This window comes from Contarinia nasturtii, unplaced genomic scaffold (genome assembly GCF_009176525.2).
Source record: "Contarinia nasturtii isolate CC-2019 unplaced genomic scaffold, AAFC_CNas_1.1 Cnas_scaffold_533, whole genome shotgun sequence".
NCBI classification, from domain to species: Eukaryota; Metazoa; Arthropoda; class Insecta; order Diptera; family Cecidomyiidae; genus Contarinia; species Contarinia nasturtii.
Genome location: NW_022197885.1, coordinates 754,526 through 772,303, shown reverse-complemented (window position 1 = coordinate 772,303; position 17,778 = coordinate 754,526). Strand labels below are relative to the sequence as shown.

Genomic DNA, 17,778 nt, shown 5'->3' with positions numbered 1-17,778 from the left:
AAAGTCAAAGATAGCAGTGGAAAAAAATTCTGCTGAAATGAAATTTGACAACAACAATTTCTTTTTATTGTCGAAACAAATATGTCGATGTACACATACGTTGGAATGGATTTCGGTTTGGTCATCATTTAATTGTTTGGATATTGACACATTGTTTATTGCGAAAGTGTTGTTTTTAATTGTTTGGTTTAGACCAAGGCCATCTTGTTTATTACATATAATAATTTAGTTAATTGTTTTTGAAAGAAATAGAAAAGCCAAACCACAAAATGATACCGGTTAGTTCACGTGCATTCATGGCAATGCAAAATTTAACCATTGCTGAACTAACAAAATGTGACGAAAATGAATTACGACCATTGCTACCGTGTTTAGTGCGTATGGCCACATTAAAAAAACTTGATAATACAAAAACAACCATCGATTCAATAGCACAGATTTTGTCACTTTTGGCTGGCATTATTGAGGTGAATAATATTGTAGCATTGCTACAAATCGATTTCCATGAACTTGAAACTGACATTCGCAAAGAGCAACAATTGAGGTAAATTTATTCACTTTTCTTAATTTCTACAGATTATGAATTAAAATAATGAAAAACTTTTGGAAATTTTAGACAAAAAATTGGCAATTCGAACCAAGATTCAGCACAATTTCATGGTCTGCAAAATGGCGTTGCACTCGGCTTTGAACGTGCCGAAATTACACAAAAAGTACGCATCATTTTATCCGAATTGTTTTACATTCAATCGCAAATATTTGAACAAAATCAATTGAATGCGGTTCGCGGACCAAATGACAATATTCAAAAACAGTCCGAACTGTTTGACAATGATATTTATCTGGAGGAGATTACACATATTATATGCATTGCACTGGCTGAACTGCCATCACTTTTTAACATTCAAGAAGTCATTGAGACACTGCTTTACGTCAACAATGGCAGCACAATCATTTGCTGGATCGTTGCCAATATGCCCGATTGCTTTAAAGAAGGTTGGTTAATTTATTATCAATAAAAACAAAGATTACAAAACAAAAACGCTTTCAATTTTCGATTATAGTTGTAACGGCATTAATATCAAATGGCGATGAAGAAACCGCCGAAGGAAGACTTCGTTCGAATGCACTAAATGCATTGTGTGATATGAATCCAGGTCAAGCCATTTCCACACGAACACTCTGCGTAGAAATGGGAAAAATGCCGTCGCTCATGTTGAAATTGAGTTTAAAAGATACAAATGATTTGGTAAATGATTTTTTGTTGATATTTTTAATTTAAAATATCCCCAAATGACATATTATTTATTTAATTTCAGATCGCCTTCGTATCCAGCCTACTATTGGGAAATGATCAAAATACAAGATCCTGGTTTTCATTGTACGTTCGTACAAATCAAAAGCGTAAAAATGATGCTTTGCAAGCAATTCGTGATGAATTGTTGAAACAATTGCAAAATATCTTAAAATCATCACAAAATTCCAATCTTCCCGATGAGTATGTGATTCAAGGTGCGGCCATTCTTCGGCTATATTGTGCATTGCGTGGAATTGCTGGAATAAAGTGAGTGTTCAATCATACTCAAACAAAAAAAAATTATGTCGACAAATCTTAACCAAAAAAATTGATTTCATTACAATTAGATTCAACGATGACGAAGTATCAAAAATCATGCAATTGGTCACATCGAAAAAGCCGCCACCAACACCATCCGGTATACGTTTTGTATCGATTGCTTTATGTATGTTAATTGCATGCCCATCGTTAATCATGCAACCAGTTCAAGAAGCAAAGGGAATCGAATGGGTTCAGTGGTTGATCAAAGAGGAAGCATACTTTGAATCAAACAGCGGTGTCAGCGCGTCATTTGGCGAAATGTTACTGTTAATGGCCATTCATTTTCACAGCAATCAGGTGTCGGCCATTTGTGAATTGGTGTGTTCGACATTGGGCATGAAAATTCCATTGCGTCAAAATAACACAACACGAATGAAGCAAATTTTCACACAAGAAATATTCACGGAACAAGTTGTAACCGCACACGCTGTCAAAGTACCGGTTACATCGAATTTGAATGCAAATATGGTCGGTTATCTGCCTGTTCATTGCATACATCAATTGCTAAAATCAAGAGCATTCACAAAGCACAAAGTTCCGATCAAGTCATGGATCTACCGCCAGATCTGCTGTAGTTCAACACCATTACATCCCGTTTTACCGTCATTGATTGAAGTATACGTAAATTCGATTATTGTTCCGACGGCCAAAGGGCCCGTCGAACACACCACCAAACCGTTATCACAAGAGGATATTTTGCGAGTATTTCGTAATTCGGTGATTGGAAGTACTCTAAGTGTAGCAAAGAAAGGTGAGGATTTCGACGTAAAATCACCATCATCGGAGAGCGTTTCAATGGAAGATGATTTCCAATGCACCTCAAATATAACGGCTCAGCTTTTGCTTTTATACTATTTACTATTTTATGAGGATGTTCGATTGAGTAATATGTCAACATTATTGGCAACGGGTCGCAAGATAAAGAGTTATCCAACCGAATTTCTAAATGAACTTCCCATCAAATATCTGCTGCTGCAAGCCCAACGAAATCACAACGATTTTAGTGGATTATTTTGTCCATTGTTAAAACTATTAATAACACATTTTCCGCATTTATCACTGGTTGAAGACTGGATTGAAGAGGAAGCACTACAGCAAACGCATTACTCAAAGGTGCAAATTCAATCGTTTCATGTATTGGAGGCGTTTGAAGAAATCGACACATGTCCATCAAAAGTGATAAAATTACTTCGTTTCATGCTGAAGAAATCACCATCCGACTTATGGCCACTGGCCGAAATATTCATTTCATATTTTCGACGAATTTTAAAAGATACCGTTCCACTTCTCATTCAAGATCTCTACAAACAAGTCTGGATTCGTTTGAATACAGTTTTACCGCGTCGTCTTTGGGTCATGACAATAAATGCATTGATGCCAGAGGATAATGTCATAAAAGTCCAAACGATGCCACAAGAAATGACCTTTGATCCACTTCTAGTGTTACGATGTGATGAACGAGTTTTTCGATGTCCGGTTGCGTTGACAATCGTTTTACGGATATTACAAGCCAGTTTGGCCGCATCAAAAAGTCAATTGGCCCGACACATTTTAGATAAACCATTGCAACAAGATCGACTTGGTCAAATTCAATCAGAAACTGAACGTGAAGATCTACGAACCGCATTGGTGGCATCACAAGAAAGTGCAGCTGTTCAAATGTTGCTTGAAGCATGCTTGGAAACCGACGAAGATCGTTCGACTGTTGGTCGAGACACCGTATTGCGCGAAATTCGTGGATTAATTTGTCAATACATTCATCATGTATTCATTTCGGAACCATCAATGGCACGATTGGTGCACTTTCAAGGATATTCACACGATTTACTTGCCGTCACCGTTCGCGGTATACCATCAATGCACATCTGTATGGATTTCATACCTGAGCTACTTGGAATGCAAGAGATGAGCAAACAAATATTCGCTATCGATCTTACGTCATATCTGTCGCTGCAGTACGCTTTTCCGAAATCACTAAACTTGGCCAAATTATGCATAAACTCTTTATCAACATTGCTCGGCCTACTTACATCTGATACACGGATTGAAATGTTTCGATCAGTTTTGCCATCGTTGGTTCGATTTGCTGAAGCATTTCCACCATTGATCGAAGAATGTATTTTAATATTGATGCAATTGGGCCGACTGGCCGATGCACAATCATCATTGGGACGATCGATATCATTGCCATCGTTGTCATTGAGTCCATGTTCGAAGATACGAGTTCAATCACGTAAAGCACTGTCCGTCGATAAAATGATGGACGAAATTCGCGAAACATTCGGCAAACTTCTCGATGAAGCCGTTCTAAAGCCCAAAATTTATTAGCTTAAATTGAGATATAATAGTTAGTTAGTGATAAAGACTAAAAAAATAGAAACCATCGTTTGATTTGAAGATTTATTTTCCAATATAAATAAAAACAATGTCAAAATAACTAATTTTAATATTTCGTTTTGTGATTTTTCCATGGAAACTGGCCTATTTTACTCTCACTCCAGTTGTTTTTCTTGCGAAGCGCTGTGAATTCATTTTCCTCTTCAACGGCATACAATACGGAATTTTTCTCACGATACTTGTACATTTTATTTGGTTTGACTTTTTTTGCTTTCCAACCTTTTGTCTCTGTCTGTTCCAGAATACTATCACCACCAATGGAAGCCATTTTCAACTTCTCTTCATCGGTATATTCATCTGCTTCGATTATACGTCGCTTTATTTCAAATTTTTTACCACCATTTGGTTGAATATCATGTTGAGGCATTAAGTCTATTATCTTAATGGGTTCGGTATCATTCAGCAAGCGAAGACAATTGAAGTCATCGTTTGTAGTCTTTTCATTTTTAATCTCTTTTGTAGGTGTCTCAATAAATTCCACCGAATCGTTGATTTTCTTCGACATCTTCTTGTAAACAAAATCTTGCATCGATTTGGGCACATTCAGATCAGCCGTAATCTCATCATTCTCAATGTATCTTTGAGATTTCAATGGTTGACCTGAAGTTGTTGGCTTAATTGGTTTGATTTTTGCTGATAATTTTATGTCTTCTGTGTCTTTTGGTGTTGATTCATTGGCTGATGAAGCAACTGAATAGAAACAAATTTTTAAGAACCGAATCACTTTGAGAACTCTGCCAACAATAAAAATTACTTTCCAAACTATTACTCACCCGTCGTAAACATGTCATCGCTGATAAAATTTGTGTCGACAGCCTGCCGTAATAAAGCCAGATTTTCATCCTCCGAATCTGATGATGAGCTACTCATTTTCACAAAGAGATTATTTTGAATCGCCGGTTTAAATACCAATATATAAACACATGCTTATTGAATAAATAAACTTCAGTGAATTTTGACAGTTCAGATCAGTTGACATTTGAGATTTCATTGAAGGTGGAATGAAATACTTGAAACTGTAACGTAAAATCGAAATTTAATGTCGAATAATACGAAGTTAATGAGCTAATTTGATTTTTGTAAAATGATTTTGTAAAAAAGACGCTATTCTCTTGAAACATTGCCAACACGGTGTGTCGCCAAAAACAATTGTAATAAACAAAAATACATAACCTCAAATAGCAACAAATTTTTGAAAAAAATCATGTTTATAGCACTATCGAAACGATGTCTTCTCAATAATATCATACTAAGAACGGTGCATAACATTACACAAACCAACGGTACCACTTCAAAGAAAGCAGCGCTTGATTTCACCGATATAAAGTATCCTACAAAAGTGCCATTAAAACCAGTTGTCTCGACTGATGCAATCAAAAGCGAAAAAGTTAAAATAGACAAAGATACAATTGAATTGTTGATGCGATTATCGCTGGTTAATGTGAGCGACGAGTGAGTAAAAATTATATTGTGTGAAATATCAATTTATAATAAAACCCTTAATATTTTCAGAGAAGCATTGCGTAATCTCCAAGACTCAATTGAATTTGCGAGTAAAATTCTGCACATTGACACAGCTGGATTGGAGCCAATGTACTTTGTGCATGAAAATCAATATATTGAATTGCGTGACGATATTGTAACCGAAGGAAATATTCGAGAGGAATTGCTTAAAAATGCGCCTGTAAATGACGACGTTTGTTTCGTCGCACCGCCAGGAAACGTTCCCGTTGAGATGGAAGAGCAAGAATTCAAAAAATCACAATAATGGCCACGAAATTATTTACCAAACCAAAATTGCTAAGCGAATTTTTGGAAATTTGTAGAAAAAATAATTACTTTGCAGCAAATGTAGAAAATAATTTAATTAAGAATGTAAATTTTTTGAGTCACACACCAAATTTAAAAGGAAACATTGAACGACAATGGCTGCTCAAAAGCAAAGAAATACAGAATAGCTTAAAAACGTATGACAATGACGAATTTTTGGAGTATGGTGAGAATCTATCACTGTTGGAGAAGTATGCGTTGGTTCTGAAGAGAGATCGTATCGCAAGATCCGTTCCATTTGGTTTAACAGAAATTGAGAATTTCACGAAAGAAATGATGATCGGAAATGCATCGGATGAAAACACATCGATTGGTATACAATTGGAGAACTACCCGAAAATGTTGAACTGCTGGTATTTGGTCAGTGACAAACAAAGCCAAGAGTATTTTTATCGCATACAACGTATACGAAAACTTTGGTGGATGAAGGTATGATTTAAAATAAATTAAAAAATCAGACTAAAAAAAATAAATTTTATCAACAGTATGCAGCAAACCCAGGTCGTTTCGTAATTTCCGAAGTGAAACAGGATGAAGAGAAGGATACAAAATCGGTTTCCATTAAGGCTACTTATCCATTTGGCACGATTGACATTGAAAGTATCGAAATGATGCCAGTAGATTCGATAAACTCAGAGGCAAAGAGTAAAAATGCAACCAAATTTATCAAAACAACAACAGTTTCTGAGGTAGCAGCTATTGGTGAGGAAGCGTCTTTTAGTATAACATATATTGAATCATGAGTTAATCATTTTTTACCGTTATTAGAAACTGTTTTGGATAGTATCGATGCTGGTGATTTTGGTGAAATGTGTCTTCATAGGAAAATTGCTCCGTATCAATGTACTGTGTACAGTATATCAAAGGGTGAGTCTTTTTTTAAAAAAGAAGTCAAATTCGATCAAATAGTAAAAGATGTTTTCTACAGATTCATCAACATCAAAAGAACTAAAAGATTTAGCCAAATATATTTCGATGCTACTTCAGCGTAGTCAAATTTCAATTCTCAATACAGACGATTGTCATTTCTCTGACGTGTCAGCTTTGGAGCATAAATACAAAGAAATCGACGCAATCGGTGTTCCATACAGCATTGTAGTGGATACAAACAGTCTAGAAAATGGATTCATGAAACTTCGTAATCGTGACACAACTCTCTCCGAAACCATTCACATTAGCGATTTAAATGATTACATACCCCAAATATTTCAGTCATAAAGGCTTACCCAATAAACTTGAACACAATGTAGTTAATGTTTTTCTCTCTTTGTTTTATTCCAAACAAATCATCATTCAATGTTGTTTGTAGAAGCCATTTTTCAAAAATTTTATATACAATGCCATAAATTTAATTGAAATGCAGTAGATTTTGTAAAGATTCTAAAATGATGGATAAAATTACTAAAACAATTTTTCAACATTTCTTTCATTTGAAATTGATTTTTTTTTGTACTTTTTTTTCCTTCTTAAATTTTCTTCTGGAAATTTAATTGTTCTTTTTCCCCCTTTATTATAATATTGGTAACAGTTGCTCTTATTTCCAAAAACAATGGAGATAGAATATATCTCGTATTAAATTAATTTTCTTTAAAATTCAAAATGTACAAATGATTTCACTACTGAAGTAGTCCTATTCCTCAAATTTTAACATTTTAAACATTTTTTTTTTCAACATTCTTCATAACGCATTCGCAAACTATTTCAAAAGTTGACTTGATTTATTTGAAAATTTCGATATCATTTGTTTTGAATGGTTCAATGATTTGCTTCAAATTCCAAGCCTGATCAATAAGATTGTTCCTTTTGGCGATGACAAAAGCTCGACAAAATTCATTATAATTATCGATGAATCGTAGTGCACAGGTGAGAGTAATGCTTGTTAGTTCGCGACAATGGGCAAGCAAATGAACAAGACCATCGGCATCGATGTCATAATCGTCATCATTATGTAAAAAAATCATTTGTAATTTATTAAGTTTCGGGCACCATTGTGCCAAGCGAATAAAAAGGAATGTATCCATTTCATCGTCAACTGTAAACTCCATGTCCGTGACATTTTGGCAGCGCGTAGCAAAATCAACGCAAGCATCGTTGAAATAAAGTCCCTTAATTTTGGTCGATTCTAAAACGGGCGATGTAATTCCAATGGTTGATGGATTATTATTTGGAACGTTGATCATATTCCAGCACAGCGAAAGTGTCAATGTTCGAAGACTTCTGAAATTGGTATCGACCAACTGGTAGGCAACCGGTTTCCAATTATTGATTGTTAATGTTAAATGTTCTAAATCGGAAAGATTTTGTGCCATAAAATTGAATAGTTGTCCATTGATCAGTTGTGAATTATCTACTCGCAAGCGTAATGTGGTTAATTGAGGATTGGATCGAATAAAAATCTGCATATCTTCAAGAGTCATTGTCGCAATGTCAGCACTTCTTAGTCTACGTAATGCACAGTATTCCTCCGAAAAAAGGCCGGAACAACGTAAAATCAACTTTGTCACATTCGGAAACCATCGATTGAGCTGTGCAATTTTTTGCGGTAACGATAAATCGTAGATGTTTAAATTGATAAGATTTGGAAATGGGCGTCGAATTTTATTCAATGTATCCTAATCCAAAAAAAAATGAGAAGATTGATGTTAATTTTAAATTTGAATGTGAAAATGACATGAATGAGAGTACCTGGTCGACACCATCAAAAACAATGTCGGTTATGTTTGCATGACATGTGGCAAACAAGGCGTCCGTTATCATTTGATTGTATTGACAATCATTGTGCGCATCGTACAAGTCGAGTTTTCGAATTAATTTTCCAAAATGCTTAATGATATTCATGGATCGTTCGAAATGGCCTGAATCACACTCATCATATCCACTTTCGAATGCATTTTGTGCAAAATTTCTGGCAAAAGCATAACAGGCCATTTTCAAAAATCGCAAATTCGTCTCGGCGATATTAGCGAGATCCTCCTTGGTCAATTTCAGGAAAATCGGCTCAAGACAATCATCATTCAAGTCGACGATTTTTACAATTTTTACAATTTTTTCCTCATTTTCATCATCACTATCCGAATCGGTTTCCATTGAAATCGCGCTTCCATAATTTACTGACTCGAAGGGCCAATATTCCATTGGTACAATTGCTTTTTCTTCCATAGTTTTAGATAGGTAATTTTACTGCGAAAAAATACATAAATTACACACAAATTAATAAAAAATGTAGAAAAAATAACAATAGTTAAAAGCAAATAGCTTATAAGATGTTTTTCTTCTCCTTCTATCGCAAAATTCAAGTGCAGTTATTAGAGAGGGATAGATATATTTGACGGAAGTACATTCACATTTGTATGTCTAAATATAACTATGAAAAACAGCAAATAACAAATAAACAAGTGTTTCACAAATCAAATTATTTGATACCGTCACTTTTTACTGTTATTCACTTGTTTTTCACATTCCATTTAATGTTTTGCTGGGCTTTCGCCAACAATTCTACTAGTAATTCGCAGCTACGATTAAATAAAAAAAATATCACGACCCTGCTCATTTTAAAATTGATTCAACTGAGATAAATTTGTTTACGGCATTTCGAAACACACAGTTTCTCATTAATGAAAAAAATGATGACCGATATTTGAAATGGCACTATGGCAGTATAATGTGAAAGACAAAAATGTCGTAATATTAATATATATATATGGAACTTTCACTCACTTCAAATTACTTTTGTACAAAAGTACGAATGACAAATTCCAAGAAGAAAAATTAACTCCAATAAACTAAGACAATGATTTTACGCGCTGCGAGTAGAAAATTAATCAAAATTATGTAAAATTTTGAACGAGTAGTCAATTTACACTTCCTGCACTGCTGACGAGATTGTTTTATTTGTCAACAAAAATAGACACAAAAATGTTAGCTGATATCAAACATCTATCTCTGTCACACAGGTATTGTGGCAACATTTCTGTGTTATTGTTTAGAAATGTTGTTTTGGTTTGCCATCGGTTTCACTTACAATAAAAAGCCTTTTCGGGCCTATTACCACAAATAACTTTGCATACTTTGATTCAAATGAAGCCATACATGTCATCAATTTAATTGGATTTTTTTTTGTGAAAATTCAATGTTTACTAAGAAATATTGGAACTTCTCGCACAATTTTAACAAATTTATTGGATTTTCGTTTCATTTTCGTATGATATCAACGCAGACTACAAATATTGCACGCTGCTATACACATAAGGCACATTCGTTGCTTTGACAGTTCTCTATGACAGAATCTAATTTGTAATGGATTTTCGCTTGAATATTGGTGTTTGAATTCCACTTCATAGGACGTAGAAATTCTGATAAAATCAACACAAACAAGAATTGGAGTAAAATTACAAAGTGTTTTTAAATGAAGCACTTGTCAATAAACCAATCGTGAAATTAAAGTGATAACTGGAGTTATTATTTGTTTTTTTCTTTCTTCAATTGACAATTGTTCAAAATGTAAATAAAGATTTTTTTTTTCTGAATGAGTTCTATAAAGAGTCACTCACATTATCATTTTATCATTTTTTATGATTTTTGTATTACATGAAAATTAATAAATTATCAGCTACGTGCCGGGTCTGCTATCCCGATTAGATTGTGTGTCAATCTCTTGAGTATGAAGAGAACTGACTGAGGCCAGAATTCGTATTAAATCTAATTAATTGAATCGGACAATTCCTTGAGTGTAATGCTAAGGTCAAAGTATAAAATATGTGTCATAGAAGCAGTAAAACCTGTTTCCACAAATCTGACATCTCAATTGCAATATGAGTCACACAAATACTCTTTATTCTGTTCACACAATATGGAATTTAAAGTAAACCATTCATCAAAAGAACGGCATAGTTTCTCTGGTAAAATCGACCCAAAGTATTTTCAGACACACAGTCTTTACTTTAATATGCTACGTCATTTATTAATGAATAGATTTCATTTTGTCATTTTCCATGAATTCCATCAGCAATGCAATGCATACGAGTGAACGGAGTTAATTTTTGAAGTGGGAAATCCAGAGCAATGCCACAAGTGGTATATATCTACTATTGTATTACATAACTTTGCGTATTCATTCACATGTTTCGTGGTGTTATTCTTTCGTTATGTGCTTCTTTCTCTTCGTTGCTTTGAATTCTAAGCGGGTTTTTTCGATTTACTCAGACACAATCCGTTCGTGTGTATTTGTATTCGGCGGTTTGTACACTTCGATTCAAATAAACGCTCACTTCAGGCATCAGTCAAACTTTCATTTTTCATTGAGTCAGTCGTTTTGAGCGTTTCTTTGATCTCAACATTCGCTTTTTGGTTGAACAATCGTTAAATAATCACAACAATTACCATAAAAAAAATCTTCGAGACGCGGTTGGTGTTTATCTTTCAATTCTTTCGATAAAAACCGCAAAATTAGCTTATAAAGATAAAAAAGAATTAACGATATAGATAAAGATTTTTAAAACTTTTTCTACAAAAATTGAAAAAATCGTATGATTTTTTTATTCCAAAGCGTAGTAGTGAGATAACCAAATTCAAAAGTTTTTTTAGAACGAATTCCAAACTTATTTTCCATTGATTTTATTTCAATACAGGTTGTCGAATATAAACCGCTTACTTTATTATTCCAAATCGCACAAGCCATTCGATTTTTGTTTAGTTGGATTTAATTTGTGCCCGAAGCGAAATATTACGATTTATTATTTCAATCGATCTTGTGTCACGAACACCCCATTAATCGTTAGACGGTAGGAGTTTCTAATAAGGAACAATTTCCATATCTTCCGATAATAATTGATATTTTTATTTTGAATTAGGCGGGAAATAGCCTATAGAAAACCACAATCGACGATAAGTAATTTTCTTCAATTGAAAATGGGTTCAATCAATTGCAAAGCGTTCTCATCAACCAAAACCGTACAGGATGAAGAGGGTAAACCGAAGCACATTTTTATCATTTCAAAAAATAAACTGAATTTCCTTTAGTTTGATAATATTTACAAACAAAATGTGTACTCACATATGTGAGTGAGTGTGAGTGACTCTTTGTGGAATGACTTTTATGGCAAAGATTTATGAATAATGTCGTCAGTTTCGAATGTGGGTTTAAACAATCAATATTCTATTCAGTCGAATCTAAATAATTCGTTTTTTGTCCATGTCTAGTTACGGACGCAAGGAGAAATCCAAAACAATTTTAAATTTATTGTGTGTGTTTGTAAGAAAGAGTAAAAATGTTCAGATTTTTGAGTAAGTAAACAAGAAGTTTTTGCTTTTGCTTGGCTTTTTCATCTCTCTCGCTCTCTCGTTCTTTCTTGTCGTGTTTCTTGTGCACATTGAGAATAGTTATTTTTTGTTGGTAATGATTTGTATGACCTTTTTCATGCTTCAGTACGTAGACACACAAACAAGTGAAAGAAAAAAAAACCCTCCCCGACCAACTCAAATCCAAACGTTATTTTGTTTGTTTTGAATTATAATTAAGTGACAATTGCCGCAATAATATTATAACCGAATATTGTTCGTCAAATTCGCCATTGTTTATCTAGATTGTTAATTTACCTTTTTTACGAATAAGTTTGTATCGTTCGTTATGAAATACCGTTTATTAAATGTTTATTGATTTTTTGTGTTCGAGTGAGTCGTGTGATGGCACAACCAAATACGGATGGCCCCCTATTTTAATCATTTTTATTATTGTCGGTAGAAGCAAGTTACCTTATCCAATGTCAACGAACTGGGTTTATTATTATCGAATGAACGAAATCGTACTCTTTATCCACATGCGATTGATACAAGCGACAGGCCGCACGCAAATGTATTGACCATCCCGACCATTAATACCCACATAGCGGGTATACTATTACACTACTTATTTTTAATTATAACAAAATGCGGCTACTGAGTTTTTATTTTCCAAGAGATTGGCACAGATCTTCATTCTAATAGGCGTCACTGACGTAAATTCTAAGGGACAAAGTTCAAGTTAAAACTCGAATGACTAATAAATCACATTTTAAATGCTAAAAAAACGTTAGAAATTTAGATGATATGAATTTAACATTTAGGTTCTTTTTTTGCACCAACTTTGCTTTTTATATTGCATGTTCTCCAAATTTCGGCGTCTTTCATTTTCGAGCAATTTCCAAATGTAAAACAAATGTAATTTTTATATGATGGGTGTCTTCTATTTCCACTTCTATTTATTCCAATTCCGGAATAGATTTATTTCTTTTTCCATGAATCTCACTGCCAAACGAGTTGAAACATGCAAATTCCATTTTTATATTCGATTCGAATATGCTACACGGACTTTGAAATCCAATTCAAAAAAAAAAAGAAAAATTCACTATTGACTTAGAAGCTTATGTTGAACATAGTTGAATGTAGCACGATTTTCGGTATTTGACGATGCAATGCTAGCGATAAAATAATTAAATCGTGTTGATTTTCCATTTTTAATGTGATGGCTTGACACAAATGTGTCACATGAAATTCACATTAATATAGCTTCAAAGAATTTGGTCGGAATTTGAATCTAACGGATTTAATCGCCAAAAATGGATTTTATGCACAAAGTACACAAGATCTGACATTTCAAGTAGCGAAAATAAAACCGAATAAAACGATGGCATTTCCATTTGGAATGAGATGACCTCAAACGCTCAACCGTATAATTCAACGAACCATACGAATTGAGTGAATGATTTGACGTCAATTGACCTTGACTAATTTTATTGTGTGCATGTTGTTTTTAGCAAGATGAATGTGCGAAAAGATCCAATGTCACGATTTTACTAACTATGCTATAAAATGAGCCTAAATGAGTAGATAAATGTTGCGTTGAAAACAAAAACCGAATGTTCAAAAATTCTTATTCAATCATTTTAATGTTATGTACATTTTTTCAGATGCAAAATCAAGCTGTAGAAATGCTACGGTTGACCAACAACCTGAAGCCGATTATGTTGAGAAGATTGTGTGTGAAGAGAACGATATCGGAGAAAATGAGATGAAACAATTTGAAATAGACGACGGATCAAAAGTATTGGTTGTTAAGCAAAACGGTGTTATATCTGCCATCGGAACGAAATGTTCACACTACGGAGCTTTGTTGTCGACAGGCGCCCTATCAGAAGGGCGTATCAGATGTCCATGGCACGGAGCATGTTTTAACATTCACACTGGTGATATTGAGGACTTTCCTGGTCAAGATCCGATTCCGTGCTACAAAGTCAGTGTTGATCAGGGAAAAGTTCGCGTGAGAGCCAAGCGAAGTGATTTACAAGCAAATAAACGAGTGAAAGATATGGTTAAACGTGACCCGAATAATGACACTACTTTTATCGTTATCGGTGGTGGACCTTCTGGTAAGAACACTTAAAATTAAGATTCATTTTTTTATATTAATTTGATAAATTTTTAATTGTCATTTCTAGGCGGTATTTGTGTGGAAACATTACGTCAAGAAGGATTTACTGGTCGCATAATTCTGGTTTGCAAAGAAAATGCATTACCATATGATCGCGTGAAATTAAGTAAAGCAATGGATGTTTCAATTAAAAAAATTGAATATAGAACCCAAGATTTCTACGACGAGTATGGAATTGAAACTTATACTGGGGTCGAAGCAACAAAGGTGAATCGTGATGAAAAAACGGTGACATTGAGCAATGGTTTTATCATAAAATACGATAAATTGTTGATTGCCACCGGAAGCAAAGCACGAAAACCAAACATTCCAGGTGCTGATTTGAAAAATGTGGTTGTTGTTAGAGAGTTCACCGATTCGGAGTATATTATCAGTCAAGTGTCACCAGAAAAGCATGTCGTTTGTCTTGGACTTTCATTCATTGGCCTCGAATCAGCCGCTTATTTGTGTAAAAAGGTGGCAAAAGTTACCGTTATTGGCCGCGATACGATTCCATTGCGTCATAGTTTTGGTCCAGAGGTTGGCGAACGAATTATGCGAATGTTTGAAGCCGAAGGTGTTGAATTTAAAATGCAATCGGGTATAAAACGTTGTATTGATACAGACGGTGTTCTTTCGGCTATTGAGCTAACCGATGGCACTGAAATCAAATGTGATATCTGCATTATGGGCACAGGCTCAACTCTATGCACAGAATTCCTTAAAGATTCCGGTATAAATATAAACGACGATGGTTCCATCGATACGAACGTCTTCTTACAAACAAATGTCGAAGATATCTATGTTGCAGGCGATATTGCAAACGCACCAGTATTCACGATAAACAACAATCTAGCAACAATTGGTCATTATCCATTGGCTCAGTATCATGGAAATGTGGCCGCTAAAAATATGGCCGGAAATGAGACGGCCTTGAAGGCTGTGCCTTATTTTTGGACTACATTATTTGGCAAATCATTTAGATATTCAGGTTATGGTACACCTCATGAAACACGGATCATTGGCAGTTTGGATGATTTGAAATTTGTTGCAATCTTTTTGAACAAAGATGGTCATGTGTGCGGAATGGCATCGTGTCAACGTGATCCAATTGTTTCACAATTCGCTGAACTGCAATCACAGGGAAAATCAATTCATAAAATTGAACTCGATGGACCCAACGATCCATTTGCATGGACCAAAATTATTCAACCCGTAAAAGCATAAAATCGTACAGTATTTTTTTATGCACCATTGAATAAACGATTTTTCATGAATTTATCGTTCGTATTTATTTCAACTTAAATTGAAAGTATTCCATAAGAATTTATTAATGTGTACAATAATAAAGCGCTTCAAAGCACATCGCAATCAATCGTTATTTTTTCTCTTTTGAAAATTCAATCCCATAATAGGTTTCAAACGAAAATCAAGAATGGAACAAAGATAACGCCTGAATTTTAAAATTGAATTTTTCATCATTTAAGATTTATTGCAAAATTATAATAGGTTTCGTTCGTTGTTTACTATTTGAATATCTTCGGTGAATTAGTCTAAATATTTCAGAATGCATATCTTTCAATTAATCGTACACAAAATTGACTATACAAAAAAATCCAAAGAATGTTAGCAAATGAAGAAAAATGTTATAGTTGATAGTGTATTTAACATTTTTAAAATAATTTTTCATATAACCAGTTACAAAGGTAAAGTTTTAGTTTTTTAAATTGTTGCATATCTGTAATGCAAAATTGAATTAAGTTATGTGAAAAAATATGGAATGTTGGTCAGTTTGCTTAGTTGATATTTTAAAAACATTTTTCTAATGTCACGACAAAACTTTGCGACTCTCTAATATGTGGTTACCTCCAACTGAAAAAATAATCGACGAAAGAAGGAAAAAAATCATATTTTAATATTCTTGTTTACTGTTAAATGAATGCAAGTGAATAAGATTTACCTTCATCACTCGTATTGAAGTCATTGTTTCAAAATCCATTATCAGTTATGGTGCCATTTCCAGTTTCCATTGACACATCTCCTGTTCAGTTTAAAAATAAAATTTAGTTTGGATTTGGAAATTGAATAAAGATGATTGTCAACATAAATACTTACGAATGATTTCGAGCGCTTCTTTGCATGCTTCGTACGTTTTTTCTTTTTCTTTATGTTTCTCAGCCTCAACTGAACTTAATGCGAATAGTTTTGTCTATGAAAAACACATGCAAGTATAAATCATTACTAATTATAGCCTTAAATTGTCTCATGATTGAAAAATAATCCTTACATTGACATCAGTTGGGAGAGCAAGAAGCTCTATTAGCAACGTGTTGTTGATGTACTCTTGAAGCTCCTTAATGACATACAAAGTAGTTGCTTTTGGAACCATATCACGAGTAGTCTTCTTAACGATGCGCATGTATGAATCGATTTTTTCGTAAATAACTTCAACTTCTCCATTAAGCGTTGGATCCACTTGTTCTCGTTCTTCTTTTTTCTTCGTTGGAAAATTAAAAAATGAAAAGATTATTGATCAAATGATAATCAACAAATTAAAAAAAACCGAATCGCTGTAGAAATCTTACATTTGTTTCACTAATAAATGAACGTGAAAAGAATTGCTTCCACGTATTTATGTCATCGTCATTTTCGCTGGACAATTTTAATTGTTTTTGATTTTGGTAAACATTGCGTCCATCCGGATAGAATAGAGCAATGACGTGTTTCTGCGATTGTGGATTCTGTGCGACTTCATATAATTGTAAACCGTTCAATGGTAAAGTGAAAATCTGGTCTTTTTCATCTTCTTTTTCATACCAAGATAGTGTTTTCAGTGTTAAAACAAACCAATATGATCGCGAGTTACCTGTATTAATTAAATTCATAATAATAAACCAAATTGATAAGTTCGCATTTTTTCGTTTCAATACCCAAATTTTCAATGCAAAGATTTCCTTTATTAACGAATTGATTGTCCTCAGGTTGTGAGTCATGACCTTCTTCTGAACTCGTTGACCTGAAATGACAATGTAATGAGAAAAATGGTTCAAAATTATATTCCTTGTGAATTTGTTACCAAATTCAAGTGAAATGCTTACTTATTATCGTCACTTTTGACTTCGACAGTATTTTCAACGCCTAAAAGGATGTAAGTAAATAGCATTTAATAGAAAAAAGTTAAGCTTTAAAGTAGCACAGTGGGCCCGGCCGTTTCAGCACAGTTCTGGCAGCCGGCTTTTTTTTACACTACTCTCTAAATATTCACCTTCAAAGGGGTTTCCAATTTCATTATCCTGTTGCATTTTATTAACGGTCTGGCTAGTAGGCAGCATTTCTAAAAAAAATTAGTAAAAAATCAATCACGACTTAGGAGAAACATTCAATAAAAATATGATGTCTATACCCGAGTTAGACTGATTGGCCACGCTATTCCATAGAAAAACAAAACACAGTGTGGAATTAATAAATAAAAATTAATTAGTTTTTAACC

General features: G+C 33.9%; 7 protein-coding genes across 11 annotated transcripts; 4 read left to right on the top strand and 3 right to left on the bottom strand.

Annotated features, from left to right (window-relative positions):
* The first annotated feature begins 80 nt into the window (after positions 1-80).
* LOC116339879 (integrator complex subunit 2) lies at positions 81-4,065 on the top strand. The gene is made up of 5 exons (XM_031765955.1): positions 81-544; positions 617-996; positions 1,065-1,249; positions 1,320-1,564; positions 1,645-4,065. The coding sequence occupies exons 1-5, from the start codon at positions 270-272 to the stop codon at positions 3,944-3,946; spliced, it is 3,387 nt and encodes a 1,128-aa protein (XP_031621815.1). The 5' UTR covers positions 81-269; the 3' UTR covers positions 3,947-4,065.
* Positions 4,005-4,983, bottom strand: LOC116339883. The gene is made up of 2 exons (XM_031765964.1): positions 4,789-4,983; positions 4,005-4,705 (listed from the first exon to the last, which is right to left on the bottom strand). The coding sequence occupies exons 1-2, from the start codon at positions 4,883-4,885 to the stop codon at positions 4,062-4,064; spliced, it is 741 nt and encodes a 246-aa protein (XP_031621824.1). The 5' UTR covers positions 4,886-4,983; the 3' UTR covers positions 4,005-4,061.
* Positions 4,983-5,805, top strand: LOC116339884 (glutamyl-tRNA(Gln) amidotransferase subunit C, mitochondrial). Its single transcript, XM_031765965.1, has 2 exons — positions 4,983-5,467; positions 5,528-5,805. Exons 1-2 carry the CDS (start codon positions 5,220-5,222, stop codon positions 5,781-5,783), a joined length of 504 nt encoding a protein of 167 aa, XP_031621825.1. The 5' UTR covers positions 4,983-5,219; the 3' UTR covers positions 5,784-5,805.
* On the top strand, positions 5,758-7,103 carry LOC116339882 (DNA polymerase subunit gamma-2, mitochondrial). Its single transcript, XM_031765963.1, has 4 exons — positions 5,758-6,274; positions 6,331-6,547; positions 6,614-6,712; positions 6,774-7,103. Exons 1-4 carry the CDS (start codon positions 5,783-5,785, stop codon positions 7,061-7,063), a joined length of 1,098 nt encoding a protein of 365 aa, XP_031621823.1. The 5' UTR covers positions 5,758-5,782; the 3' UTR covers positions 7,064-7,103.
* LOC116339881 lies at positions 7,096-9,931 on the bottom strand. Of its 2 annotated transcripts, none has more exons than XM_031765962.1 (3): positions 9,913-9,931; positions 8,531-9,025; positions 7,096-8,457 (listed from the first exon to the last, which is right to left on the bottom strand). In XM_031765962.1, exons 2-3 carry the CDS (start codon positions 9,002-9,004, stop codon positions 7,564-7,566), a joined length of 1,368 nt encoding a protein of 455 aa, XP_031621822.1. In that variant the 5' UTR covers positions 9,005-9,025; positions 9,913-9,931; the 3' UTR covers positions 7,096-7,563. The 2 variants fall into 2 exon arrangements, with proteins under 2 accessions (XP_031621822.1, XP_031621820.1); XM_031765960.1 differs by lacking the exon at positions 9,913-9,931 and adding an exon at positions 9,563-9,813.
* Positions 9,932-10,170: 239 nt separating this feature from the next.
* LOC116339880 (apoptosis-inducing factor 3) lies at positions 10,171-15,663 on the top strand. Of its 4 annotated transcripts, none has more exons than XM_031765956.1 (5): positions 10,171-10,345; positions 11,473-11,625; positions 11,695-11,810; positions 13,789-14,247; positions 14,317-15,663. In XM_031765956.1, coding segments are annotated over exons 1-5 (1,929 nt in total). In that variant the 5' UTR covers positions 10,171-10,343; the 3' UTR covers positions 15,516-15,663. The 4 variants fall into 4 exon arrangements, with proteins under 4 accessions (XP_031621816.1, XP_031621818.1, XP_031621817.1 ...); XM_031765957.1 differs by lacking the exon at positions 10,171-10,345 and adding an exon at positions 10,901-11,248; XM_031765958.1 differs by lacking the exons at positions 11,473-11,625; positions 11,695-11,810 and adding an exon at positions 12,044-12,127 and having other exon boundaries at positions 10,172-10,345.
* A 408-nt stretch (positions 15,664-16,071) lies between these two features.
* LOC116339853 (dynamin-like) lies at positions 16,072-17,708 on the bottom strand. The gene is made up of 9 exons (XM_031765920.1): positions 17,692-17,708; positions 17,554-17,622; positions 17,387-17,426; positions 17,219-17,304; positions 16,874-17,154; positions 16,576-16,785; positions 16,404-16,497; positions 16,249-16,329; positions 16,072-16,160 (listed from the first exon to the last, which is right to left on the bottom strand). Exons 2-8 carry the CDS (start codon positions 17,618-17,620, stop codon positions 16,277-16,279), a joined length of 831 nt encoding a protein of 276 aa, XP_031621780.1. The 5' UTR covers positions 17,621-17,622; positions 17,692-17,708; the 3' UTR covers positions 16,072-16,160; positions 16,249-16,276.
* Positions 17,709-17,778: the final 70 nt, after the last annotated feature.